Below are 27,725 nucleotides of genomic sequence, written 5' to 3'. Positions count from 1 at the left end.
ATTCAGGTTTAGAAAATGTATGAAATAAAGGCATATTTACTGATCGTATGTAAATAAATTACATAACCACTCAAGAAAATGTAACAATTGAGCATGAAATATATTATATTTTTTATCAGGTCATTTTTAGGCACTATGCAACCTAATGTTGAAGATTGCAGCCCACTCTGGTTTTACTGTCTACTGTGAGGTCAGAAAGGATTCCTTTAGCTGTATCCCGAGCAGCATATAAAAACAGTCACTACATTCATTTCAATAGCACCCACAGGGGGAGAAGATGACCTGCAGTCTTTGGGTAGATGTTAAATGGTGATTTAACTAATTTACCCCTTTATTAGGTTTAACTGGGTCAGTTAGTGCCTTTAATGTTAAAAAAAGCACATGATACCCATTTGAATTGCGTGGTAGGTAATAAAAAAGTTTACTTTTACAAGGAACACCTCTTTATACAACAGTGATGTCTGTGACTAGAGCCCATTTAGTTTTTCTCCTCTTGTAAAAAGCAAAAAAAGGTCTAGGAAGTATAGTCCATTTCTAAATGTATTTTTACAACAACAATAACAGTAATAATCTATTTTATATAACAACTTTAAAGGTGGCTCCTCAAAGGGTTTTACAGAAAAAAAGAGAACAGAATCACACAATTCCCATAAGGGTTTGGAATACAGTAGGAAAGCAAAGGAGCAGAAACTCCTTTGATGCAAGTTTGGTTACATGCGTGTGAAAATTCCCTGGAGAAAAGTTACAATGGCATTATTCAGCATGTTTTAGCTTGTGAAGATCCATTCATAGCGCTGGGATGTTTTGGGGTCTATCGTGAGTGTGTGTGGGGCGGTTCATTTGAAAATGCAGGATTGTTCGAGGCAGTTTTGTAGCTGTGAGGTATCAGGTCTGCTCCTTTACTTCAGCACTACCCTGTGGTGTGCTAGTGCACAATGACTTTCATGTCCATGTAAATATTAAGTTGTTCTTAATCCGAACGCATTCCTGTGTAATGCAGAGCTAATACACTCTAATGCCAATTTATGTGGTTGACGCTTTTATCCAAAGCACCTTATATTTACACCCATTTATACAGCTCCTTTTATAGGAGCAATTTCAGTGAAGTACATTGCAGGTTAGACCCACATCCTTTCTGTTACAAGTAGAGAATTGTAAACACAGCACCATGCTGCTGCCCATATATGATATTAATGTTGTGCATAAAAATGTATATATACATATGAGGATGTGTCAATAAATGAAGAAATGAAAATTTCCTTGGTTGTGCCTTTATTTGGACATAGCTGCTGCAGGTATAACCAGTTAGGTCATGCTGTACATCACTCTTCAGGTCTGTTGGGGCCTGTTTGTCCCAGCTGTAATCTGGAGTGCGGTACTACAAACCTCTGCCACAGTTCTTAGCTCAAGACAACAATTAACTGCCTGCTGCACTTTGCTGTTGGTTGCACCTCCTCTGCTGTTGTGACAGGTGCTTTCGGGCACTGAAGAAATGCAAATTCTGGACTGGAAGCCAGTTCAGAGATGTAAGGTGGGTACCACCCTTAATGCAGTGAAGACTCATAGGTGTCTAAGCATCATCGTGCAACAAGATCACACCCAGATACAGCAACCCAGAGAAGAAGGGCTCCCTCTGAAGCACTTCAGCATGGGACAGTAGCACACAGTGTCTGACCACATTTGCACAAGGCCAGCCTTCTTTAAACCGTAACGGAGTGGGGGTGGTGAAGGGCCACGGGAGACTTAATTGTTTCCCCTGCAGCTCTGGGGTCCTGCGATGCATTCTGGGCTAGGGTGCCTTCTGTGTGGAGTTTGCATGTTCTCTCTGGGTTCATGTCCCACCTTCCAGGGACATGTGGGCCGGCTCTGTTTGCCTGCCCCCCAGGCTGGTCTCCCTGGTCCCCGCTCTCCAACTGAGCGTGGAAAGAGACATCATCTCCATGACAGGTGTAGACATGGAGGACAATCCCAGACAGGTGCACACTCGCAGGGGCATGTAAGCTGCAGGGGGCAACTTCCCCCTGTGCCCCGAGAGACCTCATTACCTGATTAAGGGACATACCCATGTGTGCAAGACCCAAAAGTGACCCGTACACTTACTGTGATCAGCAACAAGGACTACCTTGGATTCAACCCTGCTTAACATTAATAAGGCCCTGAAAGATAGGAAACCAAACTATTAATTTAAATAAAGTTTACAACTGTGGGGAGGGTCACTCAGCCCATCGCGATCTAGCGTTAAATTCTGGAAAGAAGTCCAGGAATCCTGCTTTTCCAACATGTCTGAGTAGATTGTTCCATACACCTCCAAGCTTTTGTGTAAAGTAGTTCCTCATTTTTTCAGTTTTCTAAAAATGCCACGCGTTCTATTGTTGTATATGATTGTCTATATAGGCTGTATAGGTTAGTATTTTACTTAAATCCAAGATTCTGGAACAAGGTACCCAACTATGAAGTTGAAGCCAGCACATACTGTATATACTAATAGTCAACATCCTGGCTTCCTGCAAGAAACAGCTGGATGAGACCCAGGAAGATAAACAGGCTGGATGGCTTCTGCTCATTTGTAACCTTCCTCAAATCCAACGTATTTGCCAGCCCAGTTTTGTTTGAAACCGACCCATCTTAAAACATTTTTCCTTTGTCACGCCTTAACTGAAAACGTTAGATAAAATCCCGAGTTTGACATCGGAAATCGGTGTCCTTTAATTTTTTTAAAAAAAAAGAGGACGTTCGCTTGTATGACATTCAAATTCATTTGACTCGAGTGAGTCATCTAATCCCAGCAGCCGAAATGTACGTTGGTATCATGCGGTCATCAGCCTGTGGCGGTGCGTGTTCACTCCAGTGCAATCGTTTAGTTAAGAAGCTCGTTTGGGAACGTGTTGTGAATATAGCGATAGTGTGCATATTCAGTCAGCACACACACACACAAAAACAATACGTTTAGGCATCGCAATTTGTGTCTGAGATATTGATGTTTCTCTAAAGAAGAAGAAAAAAAAAGCGTCCCCGCCACCCTCCAATATTTTTAACTCGTTCACCATGACAACGAATTACACATAACGATGGCAGGGGCTGCACGTGTAGAGAACCGGGGTTCCGGGAGTTTCGGCGTCCTGTTATCGCGGGTCCCCCACCCCACCCTACCCTACCCGGCTGCTCCGCTGTGCCTGTCGCCTCACCTCGCAGCCGGCCGCAGACAATGTCAGCCCGGGGCTCGGCCCGGCTCGGCTCGGCGCCGCGGCGGCCCAGCCCGGCCCGGCCCGGCTCTCCCAGCTCCGCTCGGGCGAGCGCCTTTCCCCGGTGACGTCACGCGAGGAGGATGCCTGCCTCGCTGCTCATTTGCCGACGCGGCCGGTCCGAGGTGCTGCTCTCGGCTTGACCGCTCCCGCTCCCCATCGGCCGCGGGGAAGGAAACCTGTCGACAGGGACGTCGGAGCAGTAGCCAGGAGCCGGGATAGAGACAAGTAAGGCGATCCCGTTCCCGAGAAGCGCCCGGAATGCTTTATGGGGCCCGGTCGGAGCAGGTTTTTTTTTGAAAAGGCCGGTTAAACTCTGCTGCCGCTGCCAACCAATCCGAAGTGAGTATTTTTCGCGCTGACTGGGATTAGAGTTCCTGCAACTCGCATTGATTATCGCTGCAATACTCGGCGCTTGGAAGATGCTGCAAACAGGTTAATATCTCTCTCTTTTTGCCTTCTTTCACCATCGTGTGCACCACCGCGCTCAGCGCGTTTCGCCGTTAGGGTCGCGCCGTGCCGTGCCGCCTGGAAGCGCCTCGCTCGGGTGTTTTTTTTCCTCCTTCTCTCTCTTTATATCCCTTTAAACTAAAGCGGAGGGGTTAGTGTGTTACTTGCACTGTGCCTGGGACGGGCGAGTGAACTGTATTTCAGCACAGGGAGGCGTGCATTTTTAAAAGCAAAAAAAAAAGAGAGAGATAGAATCGGCTGCGAAGTTGTTCGCCGGGTAGCGTTACCGTCCGAGATCAATGTGGTTGTTTCACGATTCTGACCCGGGGAGGGGGGGTAGCCAGCGTTTCTTCGGGCATTTTTTTTTTTTTAAATTCATGCACGGAATGAAAATCGCTCTGTTTCTCGCGGGGCCTACCCGGGCAGCACGGCAATGCCTGCAGTCCCGGCCGGGGTGTTTGTCCGGCCGGGTAGCCGCGGGGCTCGGGGCTCGCTGGTGGCCGCCCGTGATGGCAGGGGCAGGGGCTGGGGGGGTTAGATCTGCACAGCCTCCACAGTGCGTCTCGACCCGCGTGTGTCGCCGTGTTATTTTCGCTGGACCCCGCAGAGAGCTGGCTGACCCGCTTGGGGGGCTGTTGATCGTCGGGGGTGGGGGGGAACAAGCCACCGCTGTTGGTCCTGACGTTTGGTGCCTACCTGGGAGGAGAGATCACGGCAGGAAGGGACTTCGCTCGGGTATGTTTTTGTGGATTGATGCGTGTGGGTGAGCGAGCATTTCCACCCGGGGCTCAACACCCCCACCCCCCCCTATCCGCCGAGACCTTGCCCTTCGTGTTTCTCCCGCGACGCCGGCAGTGGGACTCCGCTGCCCGGTACAGGCCGGTCGCCAGGGGCAGCAGGCAGCCGGCTCGTCCCCGCAGGTCTCGCCCCGGTGCGCCGCCTGTGAGCTGCGCCTGCGGGCGAGTCCGTCGTTATAAAACGCGATCAATACTTTTCCTTTTCGGCGGAGCCCTGAAACGCTGTTTAATGCGGAGGTTTTTTTTTTTAATTCATTTATTTTGAAGGAGAGGCGGGGGTGGTGGTGGCAAAGCGGCCTCCTCGTTAAGAAAGCGCATTCGGATCCCGGCTCGTCCTGGTGGGGAAACGCTGGGTTTCTCCCAGTGATGGTGGGGGGGAATGCCGTGGCATACTGGAGGAGTTTCGTAGCTCTTTTTTTTTTTTTGAATGGGGAAGCCATGTTTGAGATGGGCAGTGCTCGCTGCGCTGCGGTTAGGACAGCCCAGCGCTGCCCGCACCGCTCCACGCGTGTCCAATCCGCGGCGCTCACACCGGCTCCGGCTTCGCGGGAGGACACGTTAGGAAAAAACCTCGGCGACGCCTGGCGATCTCCAGAGCACTTGAGTTTTTTTTTTGTTTTTTTTTTTTGCTTTTCTGTTTTTTTTTTTGTCTTTCAGTTTTAAGAGGTACTGTTGAATCTTTCGCCCACTGATGCTCGTCTTGGGCATCTCACCGGGCGGTTTGTCTTTTTTCCCCCCAAAACAAACCCTTGCTTCGTGATTAATTTTCACCCCCAGCAACCCCCACTCCACCCACACCTCAGCAGCGAACCTCTATCAAAAAATTATATAAATAAACGAATGAATAAATACATGGAGAGAAAGAGGATGGGTTGTGCGATTTGAAACCCGGAGTGTTTGTCCGTGTAAAAAATTCCGGGAGTTTGTAGCTGGTATAAATTAAAACTTATTTGTGTGCAGGAAAAAACCCGAAGAGCATCCCCACCTCCCCAGACTGGCCAATGCCAGCTTCATTTCGCGCTTAGACGATGTGAGGGGGACCGTGGAGTCAGATCTGTGGGTCATCCCGATATTTGGTCTCGGTGACGGGTTCGTGGTTAAGGATTCCTCTACCAGGCGGCAGTGGGTGGTCCACCCGGCGTGTTTTTTAAAAGGCCTTGAGTGCTATCTCCTCATTTGCAGGCACTGATCTCTTTATAATGGCACCGGGGTCGGTGCTGAGGAAAGTTTCATTGAACGTTTTCCTTACGTTGCAAGCCTTACTGCACTTTTTTTTCCTGTTAGTTTCGACAGTGTGGTTCTTTGTAGAAAGTCAAACCTTTGTAATGTGATCTTTCCTAAGTTCGTAGTGAAGGCCGTTTCTGGTTTCTCCCAGCCCCACTACCTGATGTAGGAGGTTGAAAATGGTCGTTTAACAATGGTCAACCTTCCACCTTAAAAAGGTTTTAGTCATTTTTTTTTAATGGGTCTCATTGCCTTGTAAGGTCACCCATCCACAGGGTAGGTTCTGTGTGAGGCCATGTGAAAATCTCACACTAAACTTGTGGAGTGGTGGTCAGTTTTCTGGATGCCTGACAGGAGGGAGGGCCAGGGGTTCAATTCCAGGAGAAGGGGGGGTACTGACACTGTACCCCTGAGTGGGACACCTCCCCCCGGATCTCTCCCAGCAGGCCCAGCTGTAGAAAGGGGCACCTGACATTGTAAAACGAAGCGGGCATCTAAAAAGTTCCAGTCGGGAGCTGCGTCAGCATGTGTAGGCTGCAAAGGGACAAGTAAAGGTTTATTCCGCGCTGAAAAGAGGCTGTGGAGCCTTCATCGGGTGTGAAAAAAGTTGATCCAAAATGACTGTTTTTTTGGGGGAAGCACAGGGGCGAGAATTCCCAGGCGTGACCTTTGCCCAAGAGAGCCCAGACTATTGCCCAGCGTCCCGGAGACATCCATCTGGGACGTCCTCGGCGATTCCTTTGGCTTTTCTTTTCTCATCCCCATCTGTTCACTTGGCTTCACTGGGCTCTGTGCGCGTGCGGAATGGAGTCAGCTTGTTGGAAGTGGCGATGGCGTTCATGGGGAAGGGCCTGTCATTTTGAGCTTCAGGTGAAGTAGGCCCGGAATCTTTTTTTTCTTCTTTTTGTCGTTTCCGATCTGTCACTGTCAGAAACGCGTGTCCCCTTGAATTGGGAGAAAAGAAATGTCCTTTGGGTAGGTTTGCACCTGAGTTCCAGTTGACCTTGTTGTTTCTTTGTCACTTTTGTCCTGTGTTTGGTCTGTGGCAAAAAACAAACTCGAGCTTGTAATGAAACTGTTCTGTCCAGTGCTGGTGTGGCCTGCTGTATCTTTGAGAATCTGTGCATTAGCTTAAATTGAAATGTTTTATGCTTATTTTCAGTTTGTGTATAAAAGTACAGTGACAAATGGCATCACCTCATTGCCGGTTGCCGTGGAGACCACCGTGTAAAATGGCGCTTTGAAAGTTCACTGTGGCCTCCCCTGTCCGAGACGATTCGGAAACCCCAAACTGTTTTGTCTTGCCTTTAGAGGATCGTTCTGCGGTTTATTCATAGGGGTCACCGTTTGGGACAATTTATGACTGCTACTTAGGATTACCAATTACTTGGTAATTTTGGAGCCTTGGGTTTTGGGAGGAACTGAATAAATGTGACAAGCCTTAGGCTAATTCCCTGACGGGAGGGAGTCTGTGTTTCTGTCCTGGAAGAGCTTAGCGTAACCTGCTAAGGAAACAAGTGGACTTGTCTGGTCTCGGTTCTCTTACAGGTAAAGAGGGTTTGTGTGTACTGGGCGGTACACGCAATGAACAAGTCAAGGTCTCTTCCATGCTGAAAAGAGAAGAAACGCAACATTTTGGCTATGGAGCCTTCTTCAGGCGTCGGGTATTTCTTGTCTTCAGACATAAGAAAATTATTTTCAATTCCTGCAGCTTTCAGTGGCTCCAGGACCTCAGCTCCTGTGTGGGGGGTTTGAAATGTGCACGGCTTGAAACCTCATAAAAATGAGCTCTTCTGAAAGCGCACTTTTACAGGTTAATCTGCTGTCAAACAATCTGCCTTGGATACAAGAACGCCAATGATCTTATTCACCATAACATCTGATTCGGATGTTCCGTGTAGCCTTGCTGGGTGTGAGCTTCACAAATGCAGCTTCTGAAAAGAATTGTCGCGTACGGGGGGGACAAAACTGTGTTTCTGAGTCTCTGGCGAGACTGGAATAAACTAAAACAACCGTAACAACAGCGAACCTCATCCAAGGCACGCGGGCCAGGTCGTTGCATCACTAGATTCGGAGCTCTCGATCTGTCAACACGGGACTGGAAATACATATTTTTGAAATATTCAGGGTTGGTTGAAGAAAAGCGTTGCCCTTCTGTTCTCAGCGTTGTGTTTTCTCCTCTGAGCCGGTGTGGTAAAGCCCATCAGATTTGTTGCCACTCCTTCGGGATTTGTGTAAATATGGCCTGCGCGAGTAGCGGATAAGATTACAAGTGTTTTCGCAGCCTGCCGCGGGCCTGCGGGCACGTGTGGTTTGGCGTGACGCTGTGTCCGGGGGACGGCCGGGTGTTGAGAAAGGGGGTGAACTGCTCTCTGTGGCATGCGGACACCCCGCTGCCAGTGCTTGTCAGGCCTCTGCCATCGCATGCGTGTGCCTCAGACTGGGGCGCCGCTGTAGGGCTCTGCTTGGCACCTCCTGGAAGAGGGGAGCAGGTTCTGCTCCAGTAGAGCCGTGCGTGAATGAAGTATTTTGCTGATTTATGCACCACAGTAGCCAGATGAGCATGTTCCCCCCCCCCTCCCAGGGGGGGTGAGGTCGCAGCAGGACCTGGGCCCCTTGAGTCTCGGAGTCTCGGCGTTCACTTCTTCTTGGGGGGGGGGGGGACAGCGAGGCCCTCCAAACGCATCGAAGGGCTGAGCCTGCAGTCCAGCGGCTGGCAGGGGCGGCCTCCTGTTGAGTTGGCTTTTGAGAGCGAAAGGGGGTTGTGTTTTGGGAGGCCATTTTAGAAAGCGCTGGCTCAGGCTCTTCCAGGGGAAGACTGCTGCTCCTTTGTGGGGGCAGCTGGGAGCAGACACAGCTGAGAGAGCACCTCTCAACACGGGAATCCACTTTCATTGGCGGGGCCCAGCGCCCGGGCTCTCTTCCCCTTTGATTTCTGGGCCAGCTCTCGGCCCGTTCCAGGCGCGGGTTGAAAGGGATGGCGCCGCGGCCGAGCTGTAGCGCGCCGCGCGCAGCGGGAGCAGCCGGGGACAGATGTCTGTGCCGGTGGCGTTCTCCTCCCCGTGCTCCTGCTGGTTAATCTCATCGCTGTGGCATTAAGAATGTTTTCACTTCCATCTGGGGAAGAGCGCGGAAACGCCGTGCGGACTGTTGTAGCATGGCTGAGCTTCAGTATGGGGTGGCTTTTGTTTTCAAGATACTGACGGGCTTCGCTGGGCTGTGGCCGGTCGCGGCCGTACTGCATTGTGTGGCAGCTGTGTTCGCTGTGCACGGACACCTTACCGCGGTAGCTCTTTCAGCGTGTTCTTGAGCCCTGACGTTTTTTGTTGCCATGGCGTTTATCCTAAATCTGGAAATTGGACGCACTTTTTTTTTTCTTTTGTATGCAGGTGTTTTTTTTTTTTGCAGGCTTTTGCTGCAGCCCTCTGCCTGCCTGTCTGTTTCTGTGCTGTGCAGTGGAGGTCAAGCTGAAAAAAACCTGAAGGGGCTGAGGGGCTTTCGGAGAAGAGATTTGTTGTAGCAGGAGCATGTTGGGTCTCTGAGCAAAGGAGGAGGATCAGTGTGATTTTTGTTATATAGGCTAAAATCGCAATTGGGCGTTTCCATCCGAGTTGTTCCTACATAATTCGCATCTTGGAATTGAATCAAGTGTAGACTAGGTGAGTTTGGCCTGGCGGCTCATAGTGCTGTCCTTAACACCTGAAACGGAGTGGAGCACATTGTTTTGGAAGAGCTTTACAAAGAGCGGAGTAAAAAGTTGATCGAAATGTGGAGTTTCATTCTTGGATTCAAAAAGATCACATCACACATCGCAGAAACGTGAGGCCTTGTTTAGAACAGGGTGTCCAGTGTTGGTCACCTCGGTTTATAAAATATTGCTGCTCTGGAATCGGTTGAGAGAAGAGAAACCAGTCGCACTGCAGGGTTTAAAGGAGTGTCCTGCACTGACAGGCTGAAGGACTGAACCTTTTTTGGGGTTTGATCAGAAGATTACAAGGCCACCTGGTACAAGTATTGAGAATTCTTAAGGACATTGCCAAAGTCAACCCAGAGGGCGTCTTCTGCGCCCAGAGGGTTGTGGGAGGGGAACACTCTGGCCGGTTGAAGAAATGCCTGGTTCAGGTCCTTGGCCTCAGTGAACTTCTCGCTGCCAAAACAACGTGCTCCGTTTATCAGGGGAGCAATGCTTCTGTACCATCAGTGTCTCTCAATATCTTAAGTAGTTCACCACGGTTTCTAATTTGGCCGGTTGTTACACCCAGAACTAGTCCCTCAAGAACAGGCCACTCATCTGGGAGCCTTGCAACCCCTCGCCAAGCTCGGCGGTGGTTCGGGCGACGTGCCTGGTCGGAGCAGAACGTCACTGATGGCAACCCCGAATGAAGGGTGCGGCATTAACATAATCCCGGCACTTGTTGCCATCGCTGCCGGCCTCCCCTGACGTTTCTAGCATGCCTTGTTGCACAAGCCGGCTGTAGGGCAGCGCGTGTCTGTGCCGCTGGGTGTGACCCTTGTGCTCAAGTACGGGTGCCGTCCAGGAGGCCCACTGAGCAGCTGAGGGGTGAGCTGGGACAGGTGGGCGGGCGCACCGGGCCGAGGACCGGGCCAGAGCCGGTGCCGAGCAGGAGTCCACAGTGGGATCTTAAAACTTGACTTTCACAGCAGGGCCTGCCTGACCAATGTTAATCAGCGGAATGAATTTACACGTCGCGTCCATTCAATAACGAGTAACTGCTACATTTAGAATGGTAATTGTTCTGATAACTTGGTGTATTTTTTAACGCTGTTTTTAATGTAACTGGGGGACCTTCAGTGTTGGATGGGTTGCGCGTAACGTGAAGAGGTTTATCTTATTTCTCTGTGTTCAGTCTAGTTATTTTAAAGCAGTTGTGAATTTCACTACTCAGAAAAAGATGGTGCACTCCAGGTACTCCCCAGATCTCAGCCTTTACAAACCAACATGAACTTAACCTTTAACCTTTAGAGGTTGAGCTTGCATTTTATACCACCTTCAGTATCAAATCATGTTGTTCCTGTAAGGCGTTTCCAAGATTGAACTCCACTAAGAGCTGAGGTTGAGACCCCCTGGTCTAAGAGATTGTTTTGATCGATTTCTGTTCTGTGGTGATTTCAGCCTGCAGCACAACTCTGCCCTTTTCCTCAAAGTAGCTGCTTGTATATTTAAAATAACTTTCTGGAACATGAATCTGTATTTTCTTTATGTAGAAAAACAGATTTTAATTCTAATGCTATTACCAGCTTGTGGCCAGATCGTGGAAGCTACGCAGTGCATTGACTGTGAGAGCACATCGTGTTGCTGGTGTAAGTGGTGGAGCTGTTGTTTCCCTCTAGAACGGACGTCCCAGAGCTGTGCCCCAGTATGAAGACCAGGAGGGTACGCCGTCATGTAGGAGGTGCTGTCCGACAGGTTGTTCAGCCCAGGCCCCGTCCTGTTGCTTGTTTAAGATCGCTTGTTCAAGAGCAATACTGTATTGCCATAACTACTTGTATGGAATTTGGATCAGTGAGCTCATACAGTACAAATATATAACATGGAGCCAATAACGGAATGTGTCCACCCAGCACATTCACAAACCATCCTAAGAACACACCAGTAATAACAAAGAGCACTGCAATAAGTAATAGTGGGGCCTGATTTTGTAACGCTGAGCTGTGCAAAAGCTTTAAAGTGCCCAGTTCTTGTGCCTCGCAGCCCCTGGGAAGGTGCTGTTATGAAACCTGGTAGCTCTTGTCTTGACGGACCTAACCTGCCTACCGGAGAGGAGAGAGAGAGTTGGGGCAGGGTGGGAGAGGTGGGTGACCATCTTCAGAGACGTGCATTTCAGTTCCTTCTTAACTCAAATAGTCGAGTGAGTTCCCTCCCTGGTCTTGGAGCTCGGTGAGGCTGCTGGTGCAGTATGGTCGCTGCACGTTCCTCAGGGTGTGAGTACCTCTGGTATGTGATGGGACACGTCACCCGTGCAAGACAACTTGGGACCCCTTGTGATAAAAAGCGTGGTACTTAAATACAAGGAATTAATATCCTTTGCTCAGAAATCTGAAATCAAGTTCAAGTTTGTCATATGTACCTTGAAATAATTACTTGCGTGTTTCCTCACATGACAAATGATGTAACGGATGACATAATATTGACATAGAACAGGACAAAACAAACGACATCGCAGTTCTTGGAGACGGGAACGGGGTAGCAGCTATAAATTTAACAAGCATTTAGGTAGAAGCTGAAAAATGCAGCAGTGGCAGTATTTTGAGTTCAGAGGGTTGTACGTGAGGGTGGGAATATTTGAAAAGGTGGAGTTTAGCAGTCTTAGGGCTGTGGGGTAGGAGCTTTCTAAGAGGTCTGGGCCTTGTACTCCTCACTCCTCTGCCAGGAGGAAGCGGAGAGAAAAGTGCATTCCCTGCGTGGTGGTGATTCTCGATCCTATCGTCCGCTGTGGTGAGGACGGTCTGGATGGAGGGGAGATCTGTACTAGTGAGTGGGGGGGGGGGGGCGTGCCGGCAACCGAAGCTCTATGGCTAAACCTGTCGTCTCCCTGTTCTCCTTTCCGCTGCAGTTGAATGAGATTGGAAACAGCTGGACTGAATGGATTTGAATGCCAAGGGCAGCTCTCTGCCGTTGATGCCCGAGCACCTGAGCCCTGTCAGCATGAAGCAGGCCCCCGAGGCGCTGAGCAGCCGCAAGAGCCAGGCGGCCGGCGTGGAGATGAGCGCCGACCCGGCCATCCTCATGGACAAGGCCGCCGCCGCCCAGCTGGTCGCCACCCTGCAGGACACGGTCATCCAGATCAGCGGCGAGCGGCTGAAGGACCTGACCTCCCGCGTGCTGAACGGCGATCAGGACAAGCTGCCCAAGCTGTGCGCCGCGGAGCCGCCGCCCCTCCTGAAGGGCGGGGACCCCCCCACGCCGCACGCCAGCCCCCCGAAGAAGGGCGACTCCCCCGAGATCAAGCTCAAGATCACCAAGACGGTGGCCAACGGCAAGCCCCGGTTCGAGTCCTGCTTCTGCGAGGACGGGGAGGTGCCGGCCGCCGCCGCCGCCGCCCCTGCAGCCCAGAAGAGGAAGGAGAGGGAGAACAAGGGGAGGAAGAGGAGGAGAAGGCTCGTCAGGGCTGAGCCAAGGCGGCGCCCCCTCCTGGCGCCGGCGGCGTCATCACCGGCAAGTGTGGCTTCAGGCAGCAGCGCGGGGACAGCGTGCAAGGTTGGGCATTCGAGCTTCTCCCCCCCTCTCGCCTCGTCCTCGGTAGGTACTTCCTGACATCCCAGCAGCCCCCGGCAGCTCTTGGTGGTTTGTGTTGTCGTTGGCGTTTTGTAACGGTACACTGGATCCACTTTGGAGCTAAATTGGAGAAGGGGGTTGGCCAGAGGGCTCTCAAAGATGGTAATTCAATCCGGTTTCTTCCTGCTGGCCTAGAATTCAATACGTGTGGCAAAGTGAAGTGGACGTTCTGCTAAGAGCTCCAAAACCTCCTCTGTAGAAGCCCTAAAAAATTGACGAGACATTGATTATGGCTTTTGTTTCTTGAACAGCTGTTGTATCGTGGTTATGGGTAGTGGGTTATTCCGGGGGAAAAGGGTATTATGTGGATTGTTGAGAAAGAAAGTAAAGAGCAGAAGGTTGTAGGGTGTGGGGGACCACCTTCAAACCTTACTGTATAGCTTGTGTGTTAGTTGAAGGGAAGATGTGGTGACGCAGTATTGATTGTGCTTCTGCTTTTTGCTGGGTATGCGTGACTCCATACTGCAGTGGTGTCCAGTCCTGCTCCTGGAGGTCTGTGTGTCTGCAGGCTCCCACAGGCCGCCGCATCTGAAAACCCGGCTTAACTGGATCAGCAGGTTGAGCTTAGCTTGTGTACGGCCTGCGCTGGAGTGCAAACCTGCGGAAACACCAGCCTTTCAAGACCAGGATTGGACACGACATCTGCAGAAGAGCGGGACTGAGGTCAAACTTTGGTGACTGCTGCCAGCAGTGATTCGTTTTGGAATGGAATTGCCAGCAGTCTGTCTTCCAGATTTACAATACATTGATTGATTTCGGTTTTATTTGCTGATGTCTCCCAGATTCTCGGCGGTACTGCGCAAATGTCTGTGCTGAAGGTGAGGCAGAGCATTTATCAGCCTGAAGCAGTGCTCTGTCTGAGGTTGAAAGCGGCCTTTGAGCACACTCTCCCTCCTAGTCCCAGCACCCAGAGTGCACTCCCAGGATGTGCGTCTCTTGGCACACTACACTGTGCGATACCATTTCTTGTTAAAATGTGTAACCCCACTCGATGTAGAATCCCTAGTTATTTTGTACGCCTCCGTTCGAGGCTACATACAAGCCATGTTCCCGAGGGGAGAGTGAGGTGGTGCCGGCAGACCTCTCCACCCCTGGAGCCACTCGCCTTGTACCATACCGCAGGCCGGTCAGTGCTGCTGGCAAGAAAGTGCCGTCCCGCGCTGACAGTGCCTCGAACCTGTGAGGACCCGTTTATTAGACCCATTAGTCCTTGGATCTGAAAACGCCCTGCTTCCAGCATACTGTTTTGGGTGTCCTTGCTCACTTGCCTGAATGACTATTGCTCGGCGGTCGTTTTCTGATGAACCGACACGGAGAGGAATGAGTGTGTCAGAAAGAGATTTTCCATCCGCAGAGGCGCTGTTGCTTGCCTTTCAGCTCACCCGCCTGGCTCGGGGCTCTTCTGAAGCCGAGACCTTTCTCGAGCTTGGTCCCAGCTTCGCGGCTGATTCAAAGCGATGAGCCTGTGATTAAGATCTCCTCTGAAACAAAACCAGGAAGCTCAAGCTCATCTGGGCACGTCTGGGGGAGAGCGGTTATAACAGGGCTCCTTGGCACAGGTGGATGGGAATCGGTGATTTTGTTTCTGCTCTGTTCCGTATGTCTGACACGGTTTGGATTTGTAGTATTGAAATATATTGTCTAGTGAGCGATTATCACATGGGTCCATCTGGTCAAAAAAAAACAGGTTTGAGGATTTCCGAGTTGAATTAAATTTGGTTGTACAGGTGGTTCAGAGTGGTTTACAGTGTATCTCTAGACATATAGACCCTCAGCTTTCTCTAGACATGGAGGCCCTCAGCTTTTATGGAACCCCCAAACCTTCTAACTTAACCCCAAGTGCCGTGACCCCCTCGCCTGAGCCACGTGTGCAGAGCACTGCAGCCGAGGCACCGATGAGACACCAGAGGTTTCCTGTTGCAGGAGCGCCGATGGGACCTCTGAGGGCTGACCAGCTGTTCCCCTCTCCTGTGGAGTATTTTAAAGTGAAGAATTAGACTGCTTTTTTTTCTCTTCTGCACCCTCAGTGCTTTGTAGACGATGAGAATGGCAGTGTTCATGAGATTTTTGTATCTCGTGAGCTGCTGCTGGCTGATGGATAAGTTGGTATGGTTTGTCAGTTTGCTTCCAAATGCACAGCTACATATTAATGAGGAAAAGCGTTCAGCACGCGGGTCCGGGGCCTGTGAGCAGTGCTGTAATTCACACGAGGCACTGCGGTTCTGGTTGGGTGCGGTTCCGAATCTCTGTTCCCTCCCATGTTCTGGGTCGATACCCGGTTCTGTGGGTGACCCGTGATTCTTGACTCCTCACAGCTCTGTGAACAGTTTTTGCCCTAAGGTCAGTGCCCACTCTACAGCATGCACTTGAGGGGCTGTTGGTGTAGGCACTTATATGCCTTTGTTATTCGAAATCAGGAATAACATAAAATACATAAAAAACGTGAAGGACAATAACTCTGTGATTCGTTATTAGAGTAACACCTTCCGAAGAGAGAGTCTTATGGGATTGTAAGTTTTAGGAGCCTTTCAGCTGCGAGAAGTTTAATTTCTGACTCGCTTTTGTAGTGAAAATTTTGAAGTCTAAGTGGAAACGCCCGTGTTTGTCCTCACACTTGACAGAATTTTTGAAGTGCTTTGCCTGTAGAAATGTGTCCTGAGTTCTCCTGCCAAAGAGACGAGTAATATATGAACATCCATTTTCTGTAAACGGACCACAGACGTTGAAAAGAAATCTTGTTCTTAAATATATTTTGGAGGCGCTCATCCTAGTCCTGGCCTTTTCTTTCTGGAGGTCTGGGTTTTGGCCTTGTTTTATTTTTTAGTGAGTTGCCGTGTGGTGTTGCAGAGTGGAAACTCAACTGTCTTGTCAAACCCAGCTGTCAAACTTCGGTTTAAAGCGCGTCAGCCCGAGGCTTTTACCAGCAGTAACTCTTGTTAAGGAAAAAGCTTGTTTTCTGGCCAGGTGATCATTCAGCCTCTTATCAACAGGGAGCAGCTGTGGTTGCTTTCTGCTGCTAGAAAATCAAACATTCACTGAGCCTGGGAGGGAAGAAATCCCTTTGGCTGTTTTCTCCTTTGCGTTTCTAACTTATTTCCATGTTGAAGTTTTTGCGTCTTATAAACTATGTCGGGGTGAATTGTCTTTTAGTAATATTTTTCCTGCCTGTAAAAACATCTGCATAAGAAGAAATGGGTCATTCTAGTTCTTGTGGAGTCCTCTGCCTTTCGCAACTGCTGAGCACAGTGGTATCCAGGAAGCTCAGTTACAGCCCTGCTGACTGTGAATTGCAATCGCTTGTGTCGTCTGTGTTCAACTGCATGCAAGCTTCTGTCTGCTTTGGGCCTCGAGTGTCGGGAGTAGAGGTGTGAAGGCTCAAGCACTGGAGGGTAACCTAAATCTTCTCGACTGCTTGCCATTATTGGGAATAATTTGACTCCCACTTATCACTTCCGTTCTCACAGATGCTGGACAGCCCCTTACCGAGCGGCGGTGCGCTATTGGCACCAACTGAGAAACATTTCCACTTTGTCTGCAGTCTCAATGTTACGTTGACCTCCCGTTTAAGACTTCCCTAATAGCACCGTTCCTCTGTTAGCTGTTCCCTGGCTGTCGAAGTTGGAGGGGGTGGGGGTTGCTGTTTTTGAGCACGTGTGTTCTCCTGAGAGTCTCGCCCTGACGTGACAGGGGGAGAGGAGCAATCCCGACAACAGCTGAGGCTCTTTAAGTGCCCTGCGTTCCCGGGGGTCAGCGTTCTGCAGAAAGCCAGGGTCGCCCCCTGCCAGCTCTCACACGCCCAGCGGGTGATCACAGATCGGTGAGACTTTGTGGAAATCCGCCTGGCCGAGTGCAGCCTTACGGTCCGTCACTCGGAGACCCCACACTGAGACCAGGCCTCTATTCTCCCAAGTGCAAGGACCCACGAGGGCTGCGGAGTGCCGTGCGGCGCTCGGAGCTGACAGCTCCGTCGGACCGCCACCGGGCCTGCGCTTCCGAGGCCGGAAACGAGGAACTGTGAATGATCTGGGAATCTGATCCCCACGTCTTGCAAGAGAGAACACGGCTGCCCTCGACCCTTTTGTCCTGACCAGCGGAGGACAGATTGGAAATGTGGATTTTTGCCGTTCGATCTCTTTTCTTTCAGCAGTCCAGGAAGGTGTGGCAGCTCTTGCGTACGTTCGGAGCTCTTGTACGTGTTTGCGCTTTTTTTGTGTCTGCGTGTGTGACGCTTGCCTCGCGCGGTTGTGGATGCAGTTGATCTGTTTTCGCCCGGGGCGTCGAACTGGGCGTGATGGCACTGTTGTGCTTCTAGACCTCCCTTGGCCTGGACACGGAGGTGCAGGTGGCACTTCGAGCTGTGTGGGTAATGAAGACATGATATTGAAAATCGTGCTTGTGCTTCAGATGGATGGTAGCCTTTGTTGGCAAAGTATAGCCAAAGATGTTTGTAAATTTGACAGATTACTTGGCCTAAGTGGTGTTTCTTTTATTACATTTTTGTTTATCATAACATCAGGAACTCTGCTCCTCTGTGCAAACCCATTTTAGCGTGGCTTTACCGCAAATCCACTTGATCCGCTCTTGTCTGCACTTTTACACGTGCAGGTCCTCTGCTTCGGCGTCTGGTGCAGAAATAGCTGCACGCTGTTGGGGTGATCCGAACGTTTTCCTCAGAATGTGCTGGAGTCGTTCGATCTAGGTCATTGAGGTGGCACGGCAGGTCACTCTTGTTCTCCCTGGCTCCCATGCTGTCTCCCTGGCCCAAGTGCAAGTCTTTTACAGTAGAAAACATTGCACTCGAGATAAAAGCCGAGGTGAAAATGCTCATTGATTTCCTGTGAAGCAGTGCTTCTTGCTGGAGAGCCCAGTGAGTTGCAGTCTGTATGGAAACCAGGCTCTGGTGCTCGTGTGGGAAGTGGACGATTGCTGCACCACACTGGCATTCAGGTTCTTAATGGCCCAGATGGCCGAGTCTTTGTCCTTTTCTTATCTGCTCATTAACATAACAAGTGAAGGTGGTAGGGGTTCGGTTGACCCTTGTCTTACAATGAGCACGTTGTATAGGGCACAGTAAATGGTGCATGCCGTACGGCACATTTCTTTATATCCTGAATCTTTTTTTTTTCTGTCTTAAGATCCTCTGACAGCAGCAGAGTAATTCTGGGTCTTTGCCCTGTTGAAGGTAGCCTAGTGTTTTGGAGTGAGTTGACGTCTTAGCAGTTAAAAACTTGGGGATCAAGGCTGACCTGTGACATTCCTGTATGTTGTGTGAACCTGCTGTATAAGCCAGACTTCTCAATGGGGAATGGGGAAATCATGTGCGTTTAGTTGTCCGAGCTGTGCTAGATGTAATCGAGCCATGGAGGTAACAGAGCTGTGTGGAGGAGCAGCCAGGCCTCTGAACACCGAGCTGTGGGGTTATGGGTTCAAATCCCAGCTTGGGACGCTGCTGACTTACCCATGAGCAAGGTACCTCACTTCAGTTGCACCAGTAAATGTCCAAGAGACACACAGACAGGGAGAGAAGCTTGGGGTCAGAGCGCAGGGTCGGCCATTTATACAGCGCAGCTGGGGTGAAGGGCCTTGCTCAGGGGCCCAACGGAGTAGGATTCCTCTGCCGGCCGTGGGAATTTGAGCCGGCAACCTTCCAGCCACAGGCGCAGGTCCTTAGCCCAAGTGCCACCGTTCCTCTGTAATCTGACAGCTTGTGGGAAGAAACTGTCTCTGAACCTGGACGTACGTGCCTTTAAGGGGAGAACATGCAGATCCCACACAAAAGGTTGAATTATACCAGAGTTTAATGACGCCAACCCACTGCGCCACTGTGCCGCCCCTCACAGTAAGTCACCCTGCTGGGGCACTGGACCTTTGGACGTGCTGGCATGGTGGGAAGAGCCCCACCAAGGCTGACCCACATCACTGCCAGCAGCAACCCTTTCTGATGAAGTCTTCTGTCCCCGTGTTGACATCTGAGGTCAGATGCGATAGCGAACTGTGTGGAAAATGAATATGTTGCATCGGGGCCATCTAAATGTTTGTGTTTCATCCGAAGCCGAAAGCTTTTGCAGGTAAGAAAGATCGTAGCTGTGACTTCTTGCTACGTCTTATTAAAACCTGTCAGTTGTAGTTGTGCTGGATGGAAGAGGCAGGAATAAAATGATTTGTGCGAACCCATCTTTGGTAGCTGGATCTCATTCAGAACCTTTTGCTCTTAACGGGTCTCCACAGCTCTGGAGTTCGGGCGGGTTCGAGCCAGGCTGGCGCGATGCCAGTCTGGTAGATGGAACCTGGCCCTGTTTCCCATCTTCGGGTTCCTGTGCTCCAGTGACCTCATTCTTCCCTGCCTGTGGTGGAGGAAAACCACCAATCTTATCGTCAAGGAAAGGGTAACCACAGCAACACCCTTCAACCGCTGCCATGGGAGACAGCGGAACACACCGTTTCCCTCCTTGTTTATACTCTCCAGGCCTGGCCCTGATTTCCATCCGTGGTTTTCGTTTGATTTAAAACGGAGTTGCACATGAATTGATTTTAAAACCGTTTGTTTGAGAAGGCCTGATTGCTTGCACTGAAGTTAAATGAAATGATGTCGCAGACCATCGAATGCAGTTCCTCGACTGCTGTAGTGGGAATCGTAAAGCGTTTTGTTTAATGACACTGCATATCGTAAATGTACGTATCGGCGTTAGCTAGTCTGGGGAAACTAGTTTTAGATGTGATCAATGTCAGCTGTTACAACGTCCGACAAGACACAGAATCAAAGTCTATTGCATTGCAGCGTATTGCCCATTATAGTTCTGATTCCAGTGAAATTCTTGAAAATGGACTAATATGACATCCCTGCTTTTTAAAAGGGCGTGGACCCAAGTCTTTGCCTGGACCATTGCCGTTTGTGTTTCGGCACAACCAAGTGCTCGAGTAACACGGGGGTGCCCGCTGTAGTCTCGATCTCGGCCGACTGGGGTCGCGTCTGCGGATCGTTCCCTGGCTTGCTTTGTGGTCGAGCTGTGTGCACAGGAGTTGGTAATGTGGTGATTTGAGGAGTCCTACCCCTGCTCCCACCTCTTCCCCGGTACGCTCTGCAGGTGCAGGAGGCCCCGGGGCAAATGGGGTCTCAAACGGAGTAGTCCATAACCCCCCGCCTCTTCCTTTGTGATCGGTGTGGCTGTACGCAGGCGCGGGAATTGCGAACAAGCTCCGCGCCCTCTTCCATGCGTGTGGTTCTCCCCGAGCCGTGTCCAGCAAAAACTGCTTAGTGTTTTCAGAGCAGAACCAGCGACTAGTTTTAAGCAATCGGTTTCGTTTGCCGGCGTTTGTCGTGTACAGGAGAGAAGCCTTCCAGTGCTGTGGTCCTGCTTCAGATACAGCTCAGGGGCTGGCACCTCTGTGGGCATCTCGCCCGAGGGCACCGGGCAGCCTGCGACAGTACGTGATGCCTGCGCCCCATCTCTCGGCAGGTGTCTCCAGTGCAGGAGCCCCTGAAAGAGAGCGAGGGGGAGCTGCCGGGGAAGTTCTCCGTGGGCGACGTCGTCTGGACCAAGGTGTCGGGGTACCCCTGGTGGCCCTGCATGGTAACCAAAGACCAAGCTCTCAGCAGCCACATCAAACTGAAAGGTATGTGGGGGACAGCGCAAGGAGAGCAGTGCATGTAGACTGAAGATCCTGTGTTAATACACACCTGTGGCACGGAAGAATGACAGTTTCTCAATCTTTTTCACACCGTACACGTACATAAATCTGAAACATTTACAGCACTCCGCCCCATTCCCTAAGGACACACACTTCAGTGGCCAGAACACATTATCAGGCTTCTAAACCAACTCATCTCCGTGTTAAATCTGTTTCGCCTTGCATCCTGACAGGAGCAGGTGACAGTGAAACAGAGCTGATTCTGGACAGTGTTTTTTCATTTCTGTCAAAGCGGGAAAACTCGCGCCACGGGCAGCCCCCACATCGTGGCTTCCGTCTCGGGTGTAGACACCGAACGCGCCGCACGGCGCTTCGGTCAATCCGCAAAATGCATAAATATATCTAAACAATTCAGCTTGATTTCACTTTTAAAAATGTCCGTCTTGTGAGAATAATGTCCGAAGGCGTGCCTCTGTTCTGGAACGCACCAGTGGAGAAATGGTGGTCTGAGCTGCAGAGAGACCTCATCAGGATCTCGTTTGTTCGAATGGTATCGGGGCTTTTTTTTTTTTTTTTTTAAGCGGGGGAGTGTTTTAATTCGTACCTGGCCTGTGTCTTAAGCACGCTCCTGTTTAGACAGCCTAGCCTTCTGGGCCGGTGACCGCCTCTCTCTCCCCCCAGCAGTGAACAGCCGGACGAGCGTGCAGTACCACGTGCAGTTCTTCGGGAATGCCCCCGAGCACGGCTACATCTTCGAGAAGAGCATCGTGCCCTTCGGCGGGGAGCAGCAGTACAGGGAGCTCTGCCAGGAGAGCGCCAGGCCGTGCGCGGCCCGGAGCGACAAGAAGAAGGTACCCCGCCCCGACACGCCGCCCGCGGGGGTCCCCCTCTGATTGACCGCGCTGCTGGGGCTGCTTCAGGCAGCCTGGGCTGGAAACCGCAGGGGGATCGATGGCTTGGCACGTGCACAGCCCGTTCTCCAGGGCTCTCCGGTCCTGTTCCCCCTTGCGGGGTCGAGAGCTGGAGCTGTTCCAGCGGGAATCGCGGAAGTGAGCCCCTGAGGAGGCTGGGTGTGGACGTACGGTATATTAGTGTGGCGGAACAGCACCTCCCCCAGCCAGGAGGAGCGCCGGTAGGCGAGCGCGGTGCAGCGCCCGTCTTCTCAGCGATGTTCTTTTTCTCCTTCGCAGCTCCCCAAGTCGGTGCCGGCCAAGCTGCGGGCCCAGTGGGAAATTGGGATCACGCAGGCGAAGGAGGCGGCTGGCATGGAGACAAGAGAGCGCCTGGCCAAGTTCACCTTCGCCTACGTCAACGGCCGGCCGCAGCTCAGCCCCCGCGTGCTCGGCGAGCTGGGCCTGGAGGAGCGGGACCCCGCGGCGCTGCCCCGGGCCTGCCAGGAGCCCGTCGCCCTGCCCCCAGAGCCCCCCGGCCCCCCCGCCGCCCCGCACAGACGCAGCACCTCATGGACTAAGAGGACGCCCACGATAAAGGCTCCTGGCAGGATCAGGGCGGGCAAAGGGCGCCAGTGGCCGCTGAAGAAAAGGAAAGAGGTCTCGACGGTTTCCAAGCAGAAGGAAGACCAGGCGCAGCCGGATGACCAGGTCCGTGAAACTCCCCGTTTGTGCGTCGGGATACCGTTGTCGCTGTGAAGTCTCGTTCCTTTCACGGCTCGAGTCAAATCTCTACTCCAGCGTCTATTAAAATGCGGCACTTCGTCTTCCTTTCTTGTGAAGTTCGTCTTCCTTTCTTGTGAAGTGGGGAGTCCTCACGACACGGAAGCAATCAGGGGGAAAAAGGTGGAAGGAAGTGAGAGCTTCTCTGACCCCGTGGGGCTGGTATCGCCAGGGGCCCGTCTGGTTGCACCAGGCTGCTCAGTGCCGGTTCCAGCAGATCTTCAGTAATCTAGTCTGTATCTTCCACTGGCTGAAGGAACCTTGCGCCTTTCTTTGTAGGGTTGAAGAGTTCAGTCTTGTCGCTATTCATTTTAAACCGATTTGACTTGAGTTGTATTGTCAAAACGGCATCAGATGTATGATGGATTTATCGATTTAAGTTTTTCAAAAACTTTTAATTAGGTTTGGTAGTGCTGGGTTTTGATCTTGGTTCTTCCGGTATTCGGTATGCATGGCTGCAGGAAGATCGTCCTTCCTGAGGTGGCTGGGCATCGGTGTAATTCTTCCTGCTCAAGAAAAACTCCTTCCTTGCTTCTTTAGCCTGGTCTCGAGCTTCAGTCTTGCATAGTGTGTCCTTGTGGGTTGAGACTTGATCGTGTCTCTGGCTCCTCCATTCTGACAAACTCATTACCACTCCAGAATTAAGGGTTCATCACCATACTTTCCAGTTTCGATGTCTGGGAGGAATGCATGTCAAGTCTCTTTGATTTCATTGCATTAAAGGCCGGAAGCCAAGGCTTTGTTCTTGTGCAGGCGAGTAGATCCTGAATACAGTCAATTATCAGACAGACCAGCTTTGCGACTTAAACCTTCCAAGAAATATGAGATTTGAACAAAGAGAAAGAACATGCCCAGCATATAGCTATGTTCATCTTCAAGGATACCAAAGTGCTTGTAAGTGTAAGACAATATATTAGCACATAAATGGCTGTAATGAACATTGTGTAATGTGCAGGTAAATGATTTTCATTCTCTTCCCCCTCAACGACAGCCAGTTGGTAGGAAAGTTCAGATATTTTTTCAGTTAGATCTGGCTTCAGGTTAGCCTGTCCCATTGTGGAATGCTCTAGTGTTTGGGGTACATGAAGCATGCCTTTTGAAGAATCTCCAATTTTTCGCTGTGTGAAATCCCTGATACCAATATATATTTTACCTCTTGTATATGTCGAAATATTTGATGTATTGTCTTTTTTAACCAGTGACATGAGAGGGGAAGCACTAAAGTTTTGGGGTTTTCTAACCCTGAAAAGCATGAACACCCGAGCGCACAGATAGCGTTTTAAAAACTCAAGACTGGGAGTGTCATAGTCAGAAGCACTGAAGAAGTGGTGACCTTAAGACCTTTTGGCTTCAAGAGTTTGCTTTTAAAGCTTTTTTCAGCTTTTCTCTTAAGCAAGCGAGCAATTTTCCTGTCTTTTTTTCCCCCATTTCCAGGCGGTGGCAGAACCTCTGGAGGTCTCGAAGGAGAATGGGAAAGATTCGCTTGCTCCCAAGCTGAAGGGGAGGAGAGGCCGAAGGAGGCTCCATCCTCGCCCGGCTGTGAAGAAGGCCCAGTTGGAGGACGCCTTTGTGGAGGTCTCCCTGAGCGAGTCCTCGGCTCCGCTTGGCCCAGGTGGGGGGATTTGGCTACCGCGCTGATAAACTACAGGAAAAAATTCCTTTAGAGTGAGGGCCTCTACCTAGGGAAAGAATCGCATTTGTATTGTATTTTGTTCCGGAGAAAATGATGGAGTTGGAGTTTGAAATTTACTGGAATGTGCCAGTAAATTGCAGAGGTTTTTTCTCGGTTATTGGGAATCAGTCAACAGAACGAACACTCTGCACATGGACTTAAAATACACAGGAATCATTACGGCATCGTGTAGATAAAAAATCAAACTAAATACATGAAAGCTTGCCTGGATACAAATGATAGATCATCTGCTTGTGGGCTACCAAGATATAATGGTTTCAAGATTAAGAAGAGATACAAACGAGTTCATGTTAAGTGTTAAGTTCGTGCTCATAAAAATACTCGTAAGTGAGTACGGTCTTTGTCACTGAATTCGTCTGTCAAACGGGATAGCAGTTGAATTCTCAGATCGGGAACGTTGAATGTGAAAGTCCAAGCGTGCTGCTCCAGTGACCCAGCGGGCACACGGTGGCAGCTCGCTAGTTGCGAGGTCTTGCCGCAGGTTAGAATTCGCTTACGTACGGGCTCTTTTCAAACTTGGCGCTTCAGACCCGAGTTCAAGTCCACCAAGTGACCGTCGTCTCTGGGGTGCTGCTGTCAGTCGGCCAGCTGGGCTCAGGGGAGAGAAGCAATTTAGGAAAGACGTGCCGCTTTTTAATGGGGGAGACTACGGGTTGTGATTGGCCAAGAGGTGATCAGGTGGCATGGGTCTCCGTTCCCCACAGGTCGCTGATTGGTTGGTTATCTTATGGATGGTTGACCCCGGCCTGTGACTTGAAGGCTATTGCCCAGATGTGCCTATGGCTCTCTGCCAGACATCCAGCATGGGGAAGCAGCACTGTCCCGGGTTGTCACTGTCCTGAGAGGTGCTGTTCTCGGAGAAACTCACCTTTGCTGCCTTCCAGCACACAAGGATCAGCAGGCTGTTCTGTGGAACGAGCAACACTTACTTCAGCGGTTTATAAATAAGCTCTGCTGCCCCACGGGTGAGAGCAGGTTTTGGAATCGTGGCTGGAAGCGATGGTGCTGGTTAGAAAAGGCATGTGAAGGGTAGCCATTACAGAGATCGCAGAGGGATCATGCGTATCCAGCTGGGAGAGGGGCTTTCTCCAAGGGCAGGCTGGGCTCTGTGATCACGGGTTCGAGCTCTGGTCCTTTCACTCGCTGTCTGTGCACCTGATTGGTGGTGGTGGTGGGGGGGGTGGCAGAGGATGGAAGAGTCGGCCTGGACACACTCAGCTGCCAGCCATTGGTGGCCCCTACAGCCCCCCACCCGCTGTGGCCAGACACCCAGGAGGATGTGAGGCAGGAGCCTGTCCTCCAGGGGGCGTCGTGTCCAGCGCCCTGAGGAGCAGGCGGTCCTCAGAGTCCTGCTCACTCTTCCCCCCGTGGGCTCAGGGCCGTGCTGACCGCAGTTCCACGTTGGGTTGCCTCGTACAGGTGCAGGATCTCGACTCCGGCTCTCCACAGTTTGGGTACAGCTGAATAATGCGACCCTAATCTGTCGGTGTTGTGTTTGTCTGTGGAAGTCACCTCAGACCGCAGATGCACCCCTGGGTGACAGTTGTTGGAGGAAACTTGTCAAATTACAAGGGTTAAAAAAACAATGATACATTTTGCCAATGAATGTGGGGTAGGCATCTCAACTAGGGGAGTACTCAACTAGTAACACATTTCAGTATTTTTGCCGATACAGGTTTCTTATTCTGTTATTGCTTTTATTTAACGTTTTTATTTTTTAATTAATAGGTTTCCCATAGAATCCAGCCCTGATATTTTGTAATGTCTTGGACAGAAGACCTCTTGTCTTCTGTCTCAGATCTGGACTTGGGTCCTGTGTGCCTTTGGGGAAGTATGAATTATAATTTAGGGGGTTCACAGGAAATTCCCATCACTGCAGAACGGTCTGTACTGTGATGTATAAAATCACTAGAGGCCCTGTGGATAATCCGTCTCAGAAATTAAAGAGTTGGTCTGCAATATATATGATTTCAGCATCTGTTTCAATAGGAAAATACACTTACATGCTGTTTTTATAGATATTTTGTTAAGTGCAATAATTATTTTAATTTTACAGTCACTAGACCTAGTCTTTAAACGAGGGAACAGTAATTAATGTAATTGTTCTGGGTCTTTCTTGCTTACATTTGACCTTTTTGGTTTTTTTATAGGCAGAAGAGTACGGAAAACAAAGCCTTGTGCACATCGGGAATTGAGGAAGAAGTCGGATCTCATAGGTGAGCTTGAGATGGATTTGAGACCGGCCTGTTCGATGGAGATGGAGCAATCTTCGAGTCCCTGCTGTTCCAGAGGGATCCTGGATGTCATGAGTGTCTAAATGAGCATTGTAACTGCAGCAGATTGCTAGAAATCATTGCACAGTCAAGTCCATAGATACCCATTAAAGAGCTGGTCTTCGAATTGGGGGAAAAAAAACAATTATCAGCTTTTGTTTTGCTCAGGATATTATCTAGTATTTCTCACATTTATAATATATTGTGCATCAAAAATGTTTTCTATTTATTCATGGTTTTAGAAAAGTAGAATAATCTAGCATGATTTTGTGGGGGGGGGCTTTATTATTTAGTCAGTTATGATAGCGATTCACTTGTTCTTGTCCATCTCCTGTGCATCTCAGGGTTGTATATCCCTTCAGTTTCTGCTTCATTTCATTATTTGCATATCTTGGTGTTTTTTTTTTTTTCAAGGAAGCCCAAAATCGACCCATCCAAAAAGGCTGGGAAAGAGACCACTGGACGACACTGAAGAGGACAAAGTGGAACAGCCCAGGAAGAGGGCCAGACTCAACAGCGGTACTCCACAGCGCAAGGTAGCGACTTGAAGAGGGGAAAACTCATGAAGAGGGGTTTTGTTACATGTTTCGGTATCCTCAGAGAAGCTTAGTCTGCCGATTTGGTGCATTTGAAGTCAGGTGCCATCATTGCTGTTGTGGCTGAAACGAACCAGGACTTGAACAATAACAATTAATGTTATTCATCACAAGTGAGTGTCATTTATGGCCTCACGAGTTGGAAACATGATGGTTCACAGACTGCTTTACTCAACACTGCAGTAACGGATTTATTCTTCCTTGGACCTGGTGAAAAGTTAAACTCGTGGTCTTCAGCTATGGGTTGTCGATACATAGGGTGTTTCTGTAGCTCTTTCAACCGGCCCCTAGTGTTTTTTCTCACCCCTACCTGGAACCAGTGACAAAGAAGCGTGGATGTAATATGGGGGTGGTTTTCTAGGATGAGAAACCCCTCGTCTAAGAAGGAACTCTTCCAAGTGAAATTTGAGTTTTTTTATTTTATTTTGCTCCTCTGGGGGGAACTAGATGGAGTCCCGTTAGCTCAATGCTGTCAATTTAATCTGTTGTAATCTGTCATGTTAAAGGTGGCTTGTCGTATTGGTTTTGTTATTTTGTTGCGCTGTTAACGGGGCTAATTCTTCTCTCTCTCCTTTCTCCCCTCCTGATTCCACAAAGACCCGCAAATCCAAATTGCTAGCAGAGACGACGGAACGGGCCGTGGAGAGCGCACCGGCTCCTCGGACAAGCCGCTGGGGTAGGGTTTGGCCACCCTGTCCGACGGCCCTCGAGAACCTTCTCTAGGTTTAGCTTTGCAGATCGCCTCCTCTCTTTCTCACGCCAGCGCAATCTTTCTGCTTTACTTGAAGACCTATCAGGACCCCACCTGTTAGTGCCGATGGTGGTAATGACCTTATCTTTAACCAGACGAG

At 50.3% G+C, this 27,725-nt stretch overlaps 1 protein-coding gene and 1 long non-coding RNA gene across 9 annotated transcripts in view; one reads left to right on the top strand and one right to left on the bottom strand.

Moving 5' to 3' along the window:
* Positions 1 to 27,725, top strand: part of nsd2 (nuclear receptor binding SET domain protein 2) — a 43,736-nt gene that overhangs the window by 1,447 nt on the left and 14,564 nt on the right. Inside the window, exons 1-9 of one of the 8 annotated variants that reach the window (XM_088638018.1) lie at positions 3,339 to 3,470; positions 12,289 to 12,974; positions 20,468 to 20,624; positions 21,321 to 21,490; positions 21,830 to 22,240; positions 23,747 to 23,924; positions 26,156 to 26,221; positions 26,693 to 26,814; positions 27,472 to 27,550. In XM_088638018.1, coding sequence (XP_088494144.1) covers positions 12,318 to 12,974; positions 20,468 to 20,624; positions 21,321 to 21,490; positions 21,830 to 22,240; positions 23,747 to 23,924; positions 26,156 to 26,221; positions 26,693 to 26,814; positions 27,472 to 27,550 — 1,840 coding nt within the window. In that variant the 5' untranslated portion in view covers positions 3,339 to 3,470; positions 12,289 to 12,317. Of the gene's footprint in view, positions 1 to 3,338; positions 3,678 to 8,738; positions 9,373 to 10,746; positions 11,128 to 12,288; positions 12,975 to 20,467; positions 20,625 to 21,320; positions 21,491 to 21,829; positions 22,241 to 23,746; positions 23,925 to 26,155; positions 26,222 to 26,692; positions 26,815 to 27,471; positions 27,551 to 27,725 lie in introns of those variants that run through there. The other 7 variants (XM_088638028.1, XM_088638077.1, XM_088638067.1 and 4 more) reach the window with 7 other exon arrangements.
* On the bottom strand, positions 1,256 to 3,259 carry LOC148678835 (uncharacterized). Its single transcript, XR_015939942.1, has 2 exons — positions 3,186 to 3,259; positions 1,256 to 1,913 (listed from the first exon to the last, which is right to left on the bottom strand). It is a non-coding gene; the product is annotated as an uncharacterized LOC148678835 (long non-coding RNA).

Source organism: Lepisosteus platostomus, chromosome 1 (genome assembly GCF_059453375.1).
Source record: "Lepisosteus platostomus isolate fLepPlt1 chromosome 1, fLepPlt1.hap1, whole genome shotgun sequence".
Classification (NCBI taxonomy): domain Eukaryota; kingdom Metazoa; phylum Chordata; class Actinopteri; order Semionotiformes; family Lepisosteidae; genus Lepisosteus; species Lepisosteus platostomus.
The sequence above is the reverse complement of the archived record's forward strand: the minus strand, read 5'-3'. Positions and strand labels throughout refer to the sequence as shown.